This window comes from Dysidea avara, chromosome 9 (genome assembly GCF_963678975.1).
Source record: "Dysidea avara chromosome 9, odDysAvar1.4, whole genome shotgun sequence".
Taxonomy (NCBI): Eukaryota; Metazoa; Porifera; class Demospongiae; order Dictyoceratida; family Dysideidae; genus Dysidea; species Dysidea avara.
The window spans coordinates 8,349,643-8,366,051 of NC_089280.1; the positions used below are offsets into that span (position 1 = coordinate 8,349,643).

Consider the following 16,409-nt stretch of genomic DNA (forward strand, 5'->3'; position numbering starts at 1 on the left):
GGTTCTTGTTGCTACAGTATCACAGGAAAAGACAATGAGTGGGAAGCACATTATAGGAAGCAGACAGAGAGCAGATCCAGAATTGAAGATAATCATCGACTACCAAGAGGAGGGTATATTAAAAAGGCAAGAGAAATGTTGTTGAGTCAAAATCATTATCAAATGATAGAAAGAGACCTGCATTATATACAGTAGTACTGTATACTAGGGATCAATGAGGTTTGGGCTTTCTTGTTCAAAAATAGGTTGGGCTTTCTTGCCCAAAAAATATCACCAAGAAATCAGCCTAACGTTTCTTTCATGATAGCTTGGCAGTATTGGTTAAGCATGACCAAACTCAAAAACCAACCCTAAACCCTTCCAACAAGTTTCTATGAAATTTTAATTTAGCTGAATTTTCAACTAACTGACTGCCTGCCTGATGTGTCCAGCCAAGTGTAATGTTACTATAATGGATAAGGCTACAGGCTTGATTTCTTCACTGCTTGCACCTCATCCCGAGACATGTTTTTGCCAATCACAGCATGTACAATACACACATAATGGAGTTACCTTTGTCCTCCTTTATGTTCCAGTTCTTTTCGCTAACAATGAAATGTGTCAATTCGCATTGGCATGCTATGGCTTTTCTGTGGCTGTGTTGACTATTGTCGATTTCACGTTCATTCAGAAATTGCGTATTGCATACAGCATTTTAAAATATGGTTGTGTGCATGGTACAGGATTTTTCAACAGGGATGAAAATCCATAGTAGTTATCATGCTAAGCACCTGTATTTTCCGTAGCGAGTGGATTGATTGCAGAAACTCTTCTCGTACTGTTCTTCATTTGTGATGCTGTGTAATAGGTGGAGCATACCTGATAATGAAGCACAATGGCCACTTCACTTATTAGTAATTGATTGTTAGGGTGCATGTTCAGACGTGAAATTAATTTTTGGCATGTTTTGCACCATTCTTTCCTTAATGCGGTGTGCACTACTCTAGTACCACTACTCTAGTACTATTAGTTATACTGCTGGCAAATACTCCTGCTGCAAGACTAGCGCCCTACAGGAGGCTAAAGCATTTCATTAACATGCTACCTTCATGACACATCACGGCATGCTACGGCATCCCTACACAAACCGCCCTTCCACCGCACCGAGCTCTAACCACAATACTTCACATGATAACTACATAGAAACATCACTTCACATACATGTATACACATACGTACATACAACTCTTTGGGGGAGGTAGGGCAACTGAGGTGAGGCGCATTTGTTTGAAGGGGAATCGTGTGTTATCACTGTCCCAGTTGTGTCATGCTTATGCTATCTTTGATGATGTAACTTACAAGACATCAATAACGCCCAACAGTACATACACCCAACAGTGCCTATACCCAACAGTACTTACGCCCAACAATATCTATGCCCAATTCTAACTTCACTCAATAGTGCCTACACCCAACAGTACTCACAGCCCACAGTACCTACACCCAACATTACAACACTCTAGCATTACCAACAGTCAGTGACAGTCCACATTACAAACATTTAGTCGCAACAAACATTACAAACATTAAGTCGCAACAAACATTACAACATTTAGTCGCAACAAACATTACGAACATTCAGTCGCAACAAACATTACAAACATTCAGTCGCAACAAACGTTACGCACATCACAACAAATAACCACATGTAATCGCAACACATAACAACATTTAGTCGCAACAAATATCGTACATATAATCGCAACACATAAGCACATATAATCGCAACACATAAGCACATATAATCACAACACATAAGCACATATAATCGCAACACATAACCACATTTAGCTGCAAAAAACATAGGCACATTTAGTCGCAACAAATGTAACCAGTTTGAACATAGCATTTATTGGTAAGTCGCATTAGTGATAACACATGCATCTTTGGACTGAATTACTTTTAACTAACTTCAGCAATTAGCGCCTAGTTTCCCCCAAAATAGTTGTTAACAGTGATATAAAACATAACACATGATGATGTATATTATTGCAGAATTTGTGTCTATTTGTCATAATTGAATTAATGTTCCAGTACTATTAATGTACGCATACAATATCAAAGCTCAGAATGAGTACAACATAATGAGTCACAAAATCCAATTCTTCCATAGACTGTAACTCTGATTTACCATACCACTCATCACTGTTACATTATGACTATGTAATACTGCTACATGTGATGGTAATTAACCCTTAATGACATCAGAATCTATGAATGATGTAATGTATATAGTGGTAGTATAATCAATATGTATCTGTATATTATTATCACAGTGGTCGTGTTGAAACCATATATGGTGTCTACCACTACTGGGACGAGCCATCGAGTTGTGCTGCTGCCCACTTTGAATAGCTTCTATGTACTGACCGTAAGATTTGATGACAAATATTATTCCATCTACCATGGCTATGGGATGTGCACAACCATACATCTGTGACATGTTTTATGTGAATACAATGTATCCTTTGGTGGTTCTATGTATCCCATATATTTTCAATAAGCTACATGACTGACTTCAGCGGCCGTATCAATATTTACACAAACCCAAGCAATGTAGGTTAATGTGAACCTACACATGAATATGCGTGACGGTAACAAGTGCTACAAATTAAATATGACACATAACTCTAGTACATTTGTTAATGTATCCTAGTGACATGTTGGGATAATGCACAGAATGAAGAGTTTGAGTTGAATAAAATATCAGAGATCTTCGTGAAGTGTTCAAATGTAATAAGGATTATTAGTGCTTATCAGGGTTCCGAGCTTGTTAACTATGGGGTATGCATCATCTACTGCATAGTAATTAAGAGCACATGCAGAGGGAGCTATAGAATTGTTACTGCTGAAGCCCACAGGTGCAGACAGGTGAGGGCACTGAAAGGTTCTAGTTTGAGTGCATTCTGAGCAAGAGGGTCACCCAAAACAGATGGGTTCACAACGCAGATTGTAAGTTGTGCGCTGTGTACATGGGGTGTAAGTTGTGCGCTGTGTACATGTCTGATAAGAACAGCTGTACAAAAGCCTTGTCAGGGTGATTGCATAGTTCGCACTCAAGAGTGAGTGGTACTGTAGTAGTGGGGTGCATGCTGGGTAGGGGAATCCCCACAAATAAGGTGGGGAAAGTGTGCTTTGTAATTGGTTGCGCACCTTTGCATTGTTGTAAATGTTGAGGTATTGACAATTGGAGTGTTGGCAAGTTCTTAGGTTGTTCAAATCACAGCAGATTTACGTGAGTGATTGTGGTGGGAAGGTAGGATGGACTGCTAGGGGCGGGTTGGAGGTTTAAAGTAGCGTTGCACCAATAATTGGGTTGAATTATCAGTAAAAGCTGATATTAGTGAATTTTACAAGTAGCAGTATCAGTTACAAAGTGGAGATATTTCGTTGATTAACTAAAACCCACAATCAATCATTGATGACGGTAATGAACAGGTGAAAGTAAAGAAGCTGTGAAATGCAGCATACAACACTTAACTGTGTAGGCTTTTTTGTGCAAGTATGGCTGCCAGGCTATATATAGTAGGCTGTGTATATTTATTGGCACCCCACGTAATTAGTCAATCATTTCTCGCAAATGGTCTCGAATCCCACCAGAAACACTGTTTGATAAGCTGGCTTAGCTATTTTATAAACCACTTGGCTTGTTTTCCGTGAAGGGGTTAGTGACAATATTTCAACAACATTGTAAAATCTTATGCACACTCAATTAACCACATTGATTACATTATCATTACATTTGCAATTTATTTTAGGTGATTTTCTGCTCCCCCTTCCTTGTTCTGAAGGACTGAATATCGGTTAATATCAGCATGACATTTACAAGAATAGGCAAATATTGATATTGGTAAAAGTAATGTGAAAACTGTGTATCGGTGCAACCCTAGTTTAAGGAGTATAATGTACTAGTAGCTGAACATTTCTAGCACTCCGGATAGTTTAGCTAGAAGAATGGTGGGGACATACATGTTCCAGGCCACCATCCATGAGGCAAAGGAGTTGATGTTTGGAGTGGGTGGGTTGGGGCAAGTTGAAACGCATCACTCTGAGATGACATTTTCAGCATGAGCATTTGCATATGCTGCTGAGTGGTGGGTTCGTCGGGTACAGAGAATATGGCATGGGCGAACGAGCCATTGAATTCTATGTACTACTCCACAAGGATTCCAGTGCATAAACGTGCCGGTAGTGGAGCTATTAGTGGAGGAGGATGAGTAGTACCAAGAATGGCTAGTTCTTGAGTATGCAGTTCTGGCTGATTGAGGCTACCCGAAGATGGCCAGAACAGCGGGATATGGCCTGAAGTGTAAGTTGTTGTTGACTGAGGAGCTTTGGTTGCTAGCTGTAGACTGCAGCTGAGGAAATATGTTCGGGTTGACTGCTGGTTGAGAGGTAGGGGTCACTGTTGTTCCAGAAGTAGGAAGCACGAGTTGTGCCAGGGAAGCCTGTGGACTGGATAGCAATGGTGATCTGTGACTGAGATATTTGGGTGCCACTGGACATCGCTTGAAGTAACAGGTTTGCAAGCTGTGTTGTGACAAAAGTAGACTCAGTGACTTGTTGCGCCTTGTAGCCGCAGTGTCACTGGGACTGGTGGTTTGCGTTGGTATGTTGAGAAGACACTGTGGGAGTCGATTAGGAAGCCTGACCAGTGACAGGTGGAGTTTCGTCAGCGTTATTTGTTGATGCGTCAACCTGCAGTTTCAAGAGTCATGGAGTTCATCCTTGGCATGACGCAGGTTTCTGGACTTCCGCTTGGCGCCGAGGGATCCAAGCTGCGACAGCCAAGCCGACGGAGTGAAGGACTGCCCGAGAGCCAGGTCCAGTGCCTCGACGAGCCCCTCCACACGATCAGTGGTTGTCTGAGCAACCCCTCACGGCACTAACGAGATGCGTTGCTGGTTAAGTGATAGCTATCACTATTGAAAACAAGCCCGCGTGAGCCAGCAAACCCACTACAGTTTTACGTCACGTGTTCAGTTGATAGTTGAATAATGCAATAGCTATATTGAAATTAAGACAGTTATACACATGTAGTGTGACTTAGCTGGTTTTGTAGCGGAGCAGCTAGTAGGTTCCAAGTTGGTGATGAGGGATTTCACTGGCGTAGCTTAGCGATGTCAGTCAAGCAGCCTATGACTTCTTCTCAGTTAAACTTCTCTAGTTAGACCTCCAACTTCTCTAGTTAGACCTCTAAGGGCTGAGAAACTAAAATCGGGCACCAAACGCACAGATGACACAATTAGACAATTGTGGCAGATACAACTCAGTTCCACTACTATATAGGAATGTGGAATTTAATTATGACATGCACTTATGCAACCAGATGACAGATGGTGCTAAAACTTGATTTCTGCTCCTGGCCCACCACTCCAGGAAGCTAGCCTGTTAACGTTTGTTTGTTGCTGAAGCAACAAACTACATTTAGTGAATGTGTAGGTATTCAAAGTTTCAGCTGTGTCTTACCCACTATGTAAAAATGGCATCTGTTTGCCCAGTTATCACCAGGTATATACTCATTGACTGATTCCTTACACCACAAGCACACATGTATACCTTTCACTGCACTTGATTTTATGTCCTGCACATGCATGCACAGTATACATGGATGCATGTATGTATCACTGCAAACATGTGTGTGTGTGTGTGTGTGTGTGTGTGTGTGTGTGTGTGTGTGTGTGTGTGTGTGTGTGTGTGTGTGTGTGTGTGTGTGTGTGTGTGTGTGTGTGTGTGTGTGTGTGTGTGTGTGTGTGTGTGTGTGTGTGTGTGTGTGTGTGTGTGTGTGTGTGTGTGTGTGTGTGTGTGTGTGTGTGTGTGTGTGTGTCTGAAGCATTGCACACGTGTGGTGCATTGTGCAGCATACTGTGTGTTGTTTGTACAAATGTGTGTACATACTATGTATAATGTAAGTTTAGCATTTTGCACAGTGAAAAATCATGTGCCAACACTACTGTATTATGCTAACTCTGCCTGTATATCAGTATTGAAACTAGAAGTCCAAAACACTATACAAAAAATGGACTACAGGTCTATAGTACAAACGATCCTAGTATTCGGACCAGTGGTCCCTTTTTGTCTCAGTCTAGACAGTATTTTGTACTTCTAATTCTTAGAATAATATAGGCAGTAATGGCACATGATTTTTGTCATGCACATGTTTGTACTGTGTGTGTGCTCATGTAACAATTATAGGGTTAATCATGCTATTAACTATGACACAGTGTGGTCTATTTGTACAAAATGCATAAAACTGTTATGCTATACCTTCTCTACTAAGCAACTTTCAGCAGCATAGTGAATAGCAGTCTATAAAAAAGAACATTTACAAATGATACATAAACATCTACATAGGTACTAAAAGTAGATGTGTGTACTTACATGTACATTACCTATGCATGCATGTGTTCTACATAAATTTTATAATTACAAGGCACACAAAAATTGGAATTTTCAACTAGAGTAGGGACTACAGTACATCGGTAAAAAGATACTGAAACAAGTTGGAGTAGTGCACTATATTAAATCACAGTAAAACAATAATAAGTGTTATGATATCTACTGTGCTCAAGATACCATAACGGAATTGCACAGTAGGGATATAACACTTCTTATTGATTTAATAAGAATAAATGCTTAGATTTAAAGGAAGAAAATCCATCCCTCCTGGAGGAGACTGAGTGTGGCACTCGACTAGACATTGGGTGGCCTGCAGTTCGAATCCTGGGGTAGGGGGGATTTTTTCCTTTCTTTGGCCCTTTTCTGTTTCACCTTATTGTTAGTTAAGTTAAGTAGTCATTACAAAAGTCTCCAGTTCCTGTTAGGTTTGTAGTAACTATATAATACCTATATTGCACTAATCACATGTGCACATGCAGCACATGCATACATGATGTAACAATAAGTCACGTGATTAAGGATTATTCGAGAACTTGATTAGTTGTATTGGCACGTGTATGGATGAACTATTGTATTGTTGATTGAATGAACTGTGATCGAATCGTGTATTACATTGGTAGCAGATGATGGCTGTGTCACAGGCTAAACACATTAGTTTGCCCAGTCTGTTTTCAAGTGGAAACATTTCGGAGTGGTTTGTGCAATTTGACATTTGCTCCAAGGCTAATGGATGGAATGACGAGACTAAAGCACTCAATTTGCCTACGCTACTCGAAGGAGAAGCACTAGCATCATGGCTAGAGTTGTCGGAAGAACAACAAGGCGATTTTAAGATAGCAAAAGAAAAGCTTGTTGGCAAAATGACACCGTTGCCCTTTACGGCTTTGGAAGAGTTTCATGCCCGGAAGTTGTACCCAGGAGAGGCGCTGTCATTGTTTACCCAGGACTTAAAGCAACCTTTACAGACTGCCATTCCAAGATTAGACAAGAAAGCTGGCGAACAGATGTCGATTCATCAGTTTTTGACAGGTTTACCAACCACAATTAGTCGGCAGCTACATGCAACAGGTGAGATGAATGAACTCGATAAGGTGGTGGAACGGGCTCACCTTTTAATGACAATCGACAATCAGGACCCGCTGCATAGTGTAGCCGCTACAGGGACTTCTTCAGTACCCAATCAGCCAAATGAAGCAACTCGTTTAATGGACTAGATGGAGTCACTTACGCAGCAAGTAGCAGCCCTTACAACACTCAAGTCAACTAACTCACGGTATCGTTCAGGACCAGTACGATTCTTTAACTGCCAAGGCTTAGGCCACCTACAATGGAACTGCCCTAGTCCTCCTTACCAAGGCCGACAACCAAGATTTTCTCGTGGCTGTTTCAAGTGTGGGCAACCCGGATAGATTCAAAAACAGTGCCCGCAACAGGGAAACGGGGAAGGGATGTCTGGAATGCGTCACCGGCATCCCAAACCCTAACTGTAGACCCACCCACTTCCATAGTTACTGTAGCTACAATCAAAACAGATGCAGCAGTCATTCAGGCCTACTTTGGAAACAAGTCAACAGAAATTATGTTGGATTCTGGTTCAGCAGCGTCACCGGTAAGGCAAGATATTGTCAAGAGTTCTAAAATAGAATCTCAGATGCCACTCCCACAGATACAGCTAGTCACAGCATCTGGAGACAAGTTGCCAATTCATGACTGTCTTAAGATTACAATTAAAGTACAAGGGGAGAAATTCACAAATGACTTCTTGGTGGTTGACAAGCTGATTACCCCAGTCATCCTAGGAATAGACTTCCTGCAGAAACATCAATTAACTCTTAATTTCAGTCGTACCCCTGTTGTGATGACCAAGAACACTCATACTGCTGCAGCAACTGAAGTGTCAGATGTCCTCAGACCAATTTGGGTTGCACACCAGCAAGTACGTGAAAGATATTGTGGCACCATAGGACTAGAACACTCGGAGGAAAATATTGATGAGTGTACTGTGCCAAAGTTTGATGAACCAGTTCATATTGAATTTCCTAGTTGTGCTAATCCCATGTTTGAGTGTGTCATGAGAGAATACAAGGAGATATTCAGAACATCACCAGGATGGACAGCAGTAGCTCATCATTACATACCAACTGCTGGAACCCCAACAAGAGTACCTCCAAGACGAATCCCTGCGCACTTCAAAGATGAAGTTCTTAGACAACTGCAGGTAATGTTAGACCAAGGAATCATTGAAGAGAGCAACAGCCCTTGGATGGCTCCTACCGTATTTGTGAGAGAAAAAAACAGGAGACCTTCCACTTTGTGTTGATTACCTGGAACTGAACAAGAAGACCACTCGTGATGCATATCCACTTCCGTTACCAGACGAAGTCCAAGACCGACTACCCAATTCAGCAGTTTTTTCTACTTTAGACCTGCAGTCTGGGTATTGGCAACTCCCTGTCTCAATTAAGGATCGTGAAAAGACAGCATTTTGTCCAGGCCCAGGAATGGGACTCTATCAGTTCTGCCGAATGCCATTTGGGTTAGCAGGGGCACCAGCATCTTTTCAGAGGCTGATGGACAAAATCCTTAGAGACTTACCCGTTGCATCCACTTATATTGATGATATATTGGTATTCTCCTCAGATCCTGTCCAGTACAACGAACACTTGTGTAAGGTCTTTCAGCGGCTCCAATGGGCTGGTCTAACATTCCAGGGTAAGAAGTGCCACATTGGGTTATCTCAGGTAACATATCTGGGTCATGTCTTTTCTACAGCTGGTATGGCTCCAGACCCCAGGAAAACCCAAGCCATTGTTGAGTGGCCATGTCCCACAAGTGCTACATCAGTTCGACAATTCATAGGACTAGCTAGTTATTACAGACGTTACATTGCACACTTTGCCCAGATTGCAGCACCACTACATAGGCTTACACAAAAGGGTGCAACATTTGACTGGAATCAAGAGTGTGAATGTGCTTTTGCCCACCTGAAGACTCGACTGTCCACAGCACCAATTTTATCCTTTCCGCAGTTTGACTCCAATGCCGATGTCTTTTCATTGTATACAGATGCCAGTTCAGTGGGTGTGGGGACAGTTTTGGAACAGAGTGGTGCAGTGATAGCATACGCTAGCAGATCATTGACACAAGCAGAGCGGCAATATATTACAATTCAGAAGGAATGTCTAGCTATCGTTTATGCCACGAAACAGTTTCGTCACTACCTCTTGGGTCGCCACTTCAAACTAATCACAGACCATGCACCACTGCAGTGGTTGAGTGCTCAGAAAATGGAGGGGCTCTTGTGTCTATGGGCCCTCAGGCTTCAGGAGTATGATTTCTCCATTGTTTATCGGAAAGGCTCACAAAATCAGAATGCAGATGCCTTGTCATGGCTTGAGACCACCACAACGCACTCTCAAACTGCAGCTGCTACTATTTTAAAGCCTTCAACATTCTCGACAGAACTGAAGGAGGCCCAAGAGAAGGATGAGTACATTCACCAGTTAATTAAACCACTTGCAACATCACAAACCACCCTCAATGGTCGTCATTGGCGAAAGCATCCACTATGCCACTATAATCAGATTTTCCACCAGTCACTATTGATCAATGGTATTGTTTATCGTAAGTATGCTCCAGGACCAACATCAGACATTGTAACTGTTCCGATAATTCCTAAAGCTCTCCGTCACCAAGTTATACAAAAGAATCATGATCCTCCTACCAGTGGCCACCTAGGAACTGATAAAACACTAAGTTGGTTAAAAAGTAAAGCTTACTGAGCAGGTAAGTCAGTAGATGTAGACAAATACTGTCGTGAGTGTGTTGTATGTCAAAGTTGCAAATTGTATTCTCCTCAGAAAGTTCCATTGTCTTCAGTCCCTGTGGGTAAGCCATGGGAGATGGTTGCCGTAGATGTGCTTCAGGTACCGATATCATAACACAACAATCACTATCTACTCGTCATCCAAGATTACTTTACTAAGTGGGTGGAGGCAATCCCAATGCCAGATCAGACTGCTGTGCGCATCACCGATGCATTAGTTAAGGGTGCTAGCGAGTTTTTGAAGCCATTCAAGGGACAACCCACATAACCACGTGCGGATGTTACATCATAATTGGCAATATTACGCATACTCAAAGTATCCGTGTTAGGCGGCCACAATTTGCGCCAAAGACAATGGGCCAAGAAACAACTTGTTTCGTTCAAAAACCATCACAAAAATGATCGTCTGGGTACCCAAGAGTGACAGTAGAGTGAATTATCCTGAAAGTAAGTGTTAGTTTTGAAAACACATGCGAACGCAAGCTTGTTTGTAGCCAACACACGTTCTTCCTGTATTTTCTCGAGTGATAGTGTGTGCTGGTAAGTTATATTTGTAATTGTACACCTGTTTTTAGGTAGTGACGATGTTCCAGCTGGATTTATCACCCATTAAAAGACACTGACTGTGTGTTACGAGGCGTTATCTATCGAAGAGCAGGCTTGGCGACTCTACAAGCAACAGGAAGGTGTCCCAGTGTGTAAAGAAAAGGAACTAGAGCTTTTCTGTCGTTTAGAACTTCATTTATAACTTGTTATTTGATAAAGTTGGCATTTGTGGTTTATTGGAATTTGTTGTAATAACTGGTCGGCGTGCGCATGTTCTACACTGCATTGTAAAAGGCGATATTCCGGAATACACGATGGTCGGATCTCTACCAAACTTTTGGTGGACCATCAGTGATAAATTTACACACTTTTAGCACATGGAATTATAATTTTTGTGATCCAGCACGAATTTACAAGGCCTGGAAGTCGAAGTTCACTCGCGGGCACTCACTCTTTGTTTTATAACTCAAGAAAGAAGAAGTCCAAAGACAAATCCATGCGCTAAGTTTCCACAAGTTTATTGAAGAATCTTCACAGCGAAATTGATGCCTGTGCAAGAAGCCAGTATCTCAGAATAAGAAAAATGTATGGGTTAACTTTGAAGAACTATAGCGCGTGAATGAAACAAGGTACAATCTTATACTTTGGTCTCTGTACAGTAGAAAGTTAGGTCAATCTTCGAAGAAATAGTTTAGATTCCTGTAGCTTCCTTTTTCCCTGTATCAAAGGTAAAAAGAACAGCATTTGTGTGGCTTCAAAAACCCGCTAGCACCCTCAAGCTGTTTGCCATGTTAGGATTGCCCTGAATTGTGCATTCAGACCAAGGGCAAAATTTTGAAAGTACAACTCTGAAGCAATAGCTTGAGGCATTTGGGATAAGTAAATCACGAACCACAGCCTACCACCCACAAGGTGACGGTCTTGTCGAACGTTTTAACTGTTCACTCTTACAGTTGCTTCGGTGCTATGTTCAGTCAGAACCAGATTGGGAGAGATATTTACCATTAGTCTTATACGCATACCGCACTGCAAAGCACACATCTATGGGTATCTTACCCTTTCAGCTAATGTATGGTTGCCAACCTAAGCTACCTGAAAACTCTACTGATGCATTTAACACTAACTCCTATCAAATGCATTTACGTACAAAGTTAGCAGAATTACAGGACCTTGTTACCTCGAATTCAGCAGCAGCTGCACACAGGCAACAACATGGTTATAATCGATTCACTAAGCCACAGCGGTTTGCTCCGGGAGACCTTGTCTGGCTATCTATCCCCACTGCCGGTAAACTGATCCCACACTGGGAAGGTCGATGGAAAGTGGAAGAAGTGAAGAACAGTGTTAATGTAAATATCTCTAATGATTACCAGTCGAAAGTTGTCCATGTCAACCGGCTAAGACATCGACTCCAGCCTTCCCTAGATGACACATACCTCTCAGACAATAACCAGGCTATTGAAATTGAACATTTGATTGCTCCAGAGCCTACTCCTTCTTGGTGATATCCTGATCGAGTTAGGAACCCTCCTGATAGACTGCGATATTAAGCTCAGGTCGAGCATTTCAAGGAGGAGCGTATGTAGTAACTATATAATACCTATATTGCACTAATCACATGCACATTTGATTGTAACACATGCAGCACATGCATACATGATGTAACAATAAGTCATGTGATTAAGGATTATTCGAGAACTTGATTAGTTGCATTGGCACGTGTATGGATGAACTATTGTATTGTTGATTGAATGAACTGTGATTGAATCGAGTATTACAGGTTAGCAAAGGCTGCAGCACATGTTGCTGTCAGACCTTCAGTGCTGGACACTGTAAAGTACTAATAAGAATAAGAATATCGTGCACTACTCCAGCTTGTTTCAGTATTTTTTAACGATGTGCTATGGTTCCTATATTCTAGTTGAAAATTCCAAATTTTTTGTGTACTTGTTTGTTGTAAATAATATTTATTATGACTGGTAAACGCATGCATACCACATTAAAAGAAAGAAATGGTGCTGCATGCCCCAGCTATATCAATTTTTGTCTGAAAAGTGAAGTATCCGTTATGCTTCGGTGTTAGCTATGTTCAACCCATTACACAGCATTACAAATCAAGAATAGTTTGAAAAGCACCTCTGCAATCCACGCATACTGCATCAAAAGAGATGGTGCCGCGTGCCCCAGTTATATCAATTATCATCAGAAAAGTAAAGTATTCATTACTCTTCGTTGTCAGCTATGTTCAACTTGTTATGCAGCAGCACAAATCAAGAACTGTTCAAAAAGCACCTCTGCAATCAAAGTAGCCACTATGAAAATATGGAGGATTTCCATTACGAAGGGAAGCGATCATGTGCTACCACCAAATCGACACTTTTCACTGTCAGCAAAGATAGATGGGACTCAAAGGAGGACACTGGTAAGTCCATGAAGAATGCATCGTACGTACTGCAGTATGCAAAAAGGCACCTCTCGGGCTGAAGCAATGTTGAACAGTGAAAAAATCAAGCCCATAGCCTTAGCTGTTATCGAGTTATGCTTGTCTGTCAGTCAGGCAGTCAGTCAGTAAGTCAGTCAGTCAGTCAGTGGAAAAATCTGTAGCGATTTGTTAAAAGCATTTCAGGTTGATCTGAAAGCTTGTTTGGGCTTATTTTTACCTAACCTATTCTGCTTCATTGTCGTCAGGGAAAATTGAGGCTGAGTTTTGGGTGATGTTTTTTCGTGGGCTTTACCTACACCTTTGTGGTCCCTACTATGCAGTACTATCGTACTATATGATGTATATACAAACACACACAAAAGCCTTTATTCATTCATGCTAACTCAATGATCTTTATACACCAATACATAGTTAGGTAATTGTAATCAAAATTAATTATTGAAAAAAAGTTTTCTAAGGTGTTAAAGCAATACATCATGGTTCAGATCTCCTGCTACCAATCTCCTGCTATTGTTCTAAAGGTATTAGCAAGAGTTAATAATAGTGGAGGGAGAGTGTCTAACACTGCATAGGCCTGTAAAAAATGATCCTGAGAAATTCAAAGGGATTCTTTCTGTAAAACTCTGTAATTTGTAGTATTCTCCATAGGTGAAGATTGTTTCAATCATCACATTTCTTTGTTCTCTCAGTGTGCAATCATCACATTACCTTGTTCTGCCTGTGTGAACATTTTACACATCTGAAGGAATCCCTTTGAATTTCTCAGGATCATTTTTTACAGGCCTATGCAGTGTTAGACACTCTCCCTCCACTATTATTAACTCTTGGTATTAGAGATGATAGTATGTGTCTGGGCCTTGTAATATCAAGACACACAATAGTGTGTTGGACAGCCATCTACAGCCAGTGTGGGTGCATGACAGACAAGTGTGTATTTGGGAACCAAGAAAATGCTGTTTTCATGTATTCAAAGCTCTGGCGGCCAAAATTAAACATTTGTTGTGGAAGCTCCTTTGTGGTGAGGTATATCCTGTTTCAAATTTAAATCCGCCCAGCCATGCACCTCCAAAGTTCATCTTAGTTTCTTCTATTTTGCTATAACTCACATGTGGTTTAGTAGATTTACTTTAAATGTAGAGGGCAGTAAGAATATAATGAAGCACATTACAGTCCAAATTTCATACACATAGAATTTTAAAAAAAGCTATGTACAATTTTTGAAAAAAAGCAATGGCGACATTTTGTCATGGCCACTAGGTAGACCACTTTAAGGAATGACTTGAAAATTGGTCTGCATCATAGAGCAATTTTTTGTGATTTGAAAGAAATCACACTAAGTTATTTAATAGTTATACCATGGCCACGAGGGATTTGCCTGATAAATAATCCCAAGACCAAGGGATGCAGGCCCAAGGGCACGGGCATTTTTTAAAATTTATTTATTAGACAACTATCCCTCTAGAGACCTAGCAAGGAGGCTAGCAGTAAGCCTGTGAAGTAGAGAGTCAGAAACCTGTAACTGAAAACTATGTTGAATGCAGAAAAAAATCCCAGGCCAGGCGGTGACTTGATCCACAGACAGTTTGCAGTCTAGGCAAGTGCATATAATATATCAGGCAAATCCCTAGTGGCCATGGTATAAGTAATATATACCACTTGGGTATGCTCACCTAATAGGTGAAGAGACAAACCTAAATTCACCACATTACTTTTATCTAGATATCGATTGTGGGTTTAAATTTTGGGCTATAGTATTCACCAAAAAGAAATGATGGCGGGTTTTGCTGGTTTTAGTGGTACTATTTCTAGCCAAATAACCCAGTCGAGCCAGATGTCTAAAATAGTCTAAGGTGCTAAAGTAAGTGCTGAAGAGTATAGGTTACTGACCTTGAGAATGTCTAAGCCATATTGTCATATGGTTGAATGTCCTGTATAGAAAATCATCCCCAACACTGAGCAAACAATTATTTAGTAGTGCACAGTAGCTGAACTACTTGATGATGACTCATTCAATTATTATTCCTTGACCAGGCTTGGCCAGTTAAGCTTATATGCTAAACTCAAACCCACAATGCAAAACTATAAGCAGTTCAATATAAAGGAATTGATGCTTTATAGTTGCCTCAGCATCAAAGGTATTGTGGCCAGGGCTATTTCATGACATCACCTTAACCACTAGATATTGCCCTGTGGTCAGGGCAATTATGTGAAATATAATCCTGTGGTTTCCTTTGATCTGAGGTGTCAAAGTGGTATATAACAAAATACTAACCATGTGTAAAAATGCTCAATCGAGTTTTGTTAATAATACAAGTATTACTTTCCACATCTAGCTACAGTGCCAGACAAACTACTATAAGAAGTGAGCTGACAACTATTAGACAGTAGGTATTTAGTACTTAATAAGTAGGGATTGGTAAGAAATCATATGGCTTTGTAATTTTTGCACTTTAAGAAAACAGCCTTGCAATTAGTTTTACCCGAAAAAACCACCTGGAATACATTAGTACTATTGTAATGATGCTGTACCTTGGTTAAACAAAGTGAAAAGTCAAATGTTTCTGAGTTTAAAATTTTGAAATTCACCTGGATTTCGTCTGCCTGCCTGCTGTAAGACCCTAGGTGTATGACTCCAGAAATTTCAGACAGCCAGGGTAATGACAGTGGATTCACAAATCTGTTGTTCCAATTACGTTCTGTCCACAGCACCATGCTGTTTGCTTTCATCATTCATTCACTTCTTTGTTCTTCTCGAAGGATAATTAATAGTTGTGGCATTTAATAGTTGCAGCATGCGCCACAACCCAAACACGTGATTTTGATGAAGTGTGAATATGGTTGCATAAGACAAGGGTGAACGGGTGTAGTACCCAAGGAGTTGTCTGTAGCATTTATTAACGCTGGGTAGTCGTTTTAAAGTCTTACCAGTTTAGCTTTTTTTGCGAGGTAGCTATGTTAAAAATGCCTATTGAGGGGTGAATCCTTCGGGATCCCAGGATCCAGACTTCTAAAAGTGAGGGTTCCACTCTTAATGGTAGACTCTCCAGCAATGTTTTTTCTGTTATATCATCAACATTAGTCCATTGGAAAAGCAGCTGAAGCCTTTAACAGTTGCTGTAATAGCTTTAAAAGACAAAATGATAAATATTTTAGAGG

At 40.9% G+C, this 16,409-nt stretch overlaps 1 protein-coding gene across 1 annotated transcript in view; it reads right to left on the reverse strand.

Moving 5' to 3' along the window:
* The window catches only part of LOC136265511 (leucine-rich repeat serine/threonine-protein kinase 1-like), a 144,420-nt gene that overhangs the window by 101,446 nt on the left and 26,565 nt on the right, over nucleotides 1-16,409 (reverse strand). The window contains exon 4 of the mRNA XM_066060382.1: nucleotides 6,307-6,348. Within this exon, the coding sequence (XP_065916454.1) occupies nucleotides 6,307-6,348 (42 nt within the window). The remainder of the gene's footprint in view (nucleotides 1-6,306; nucleotides 6,349-16,409) is intronic.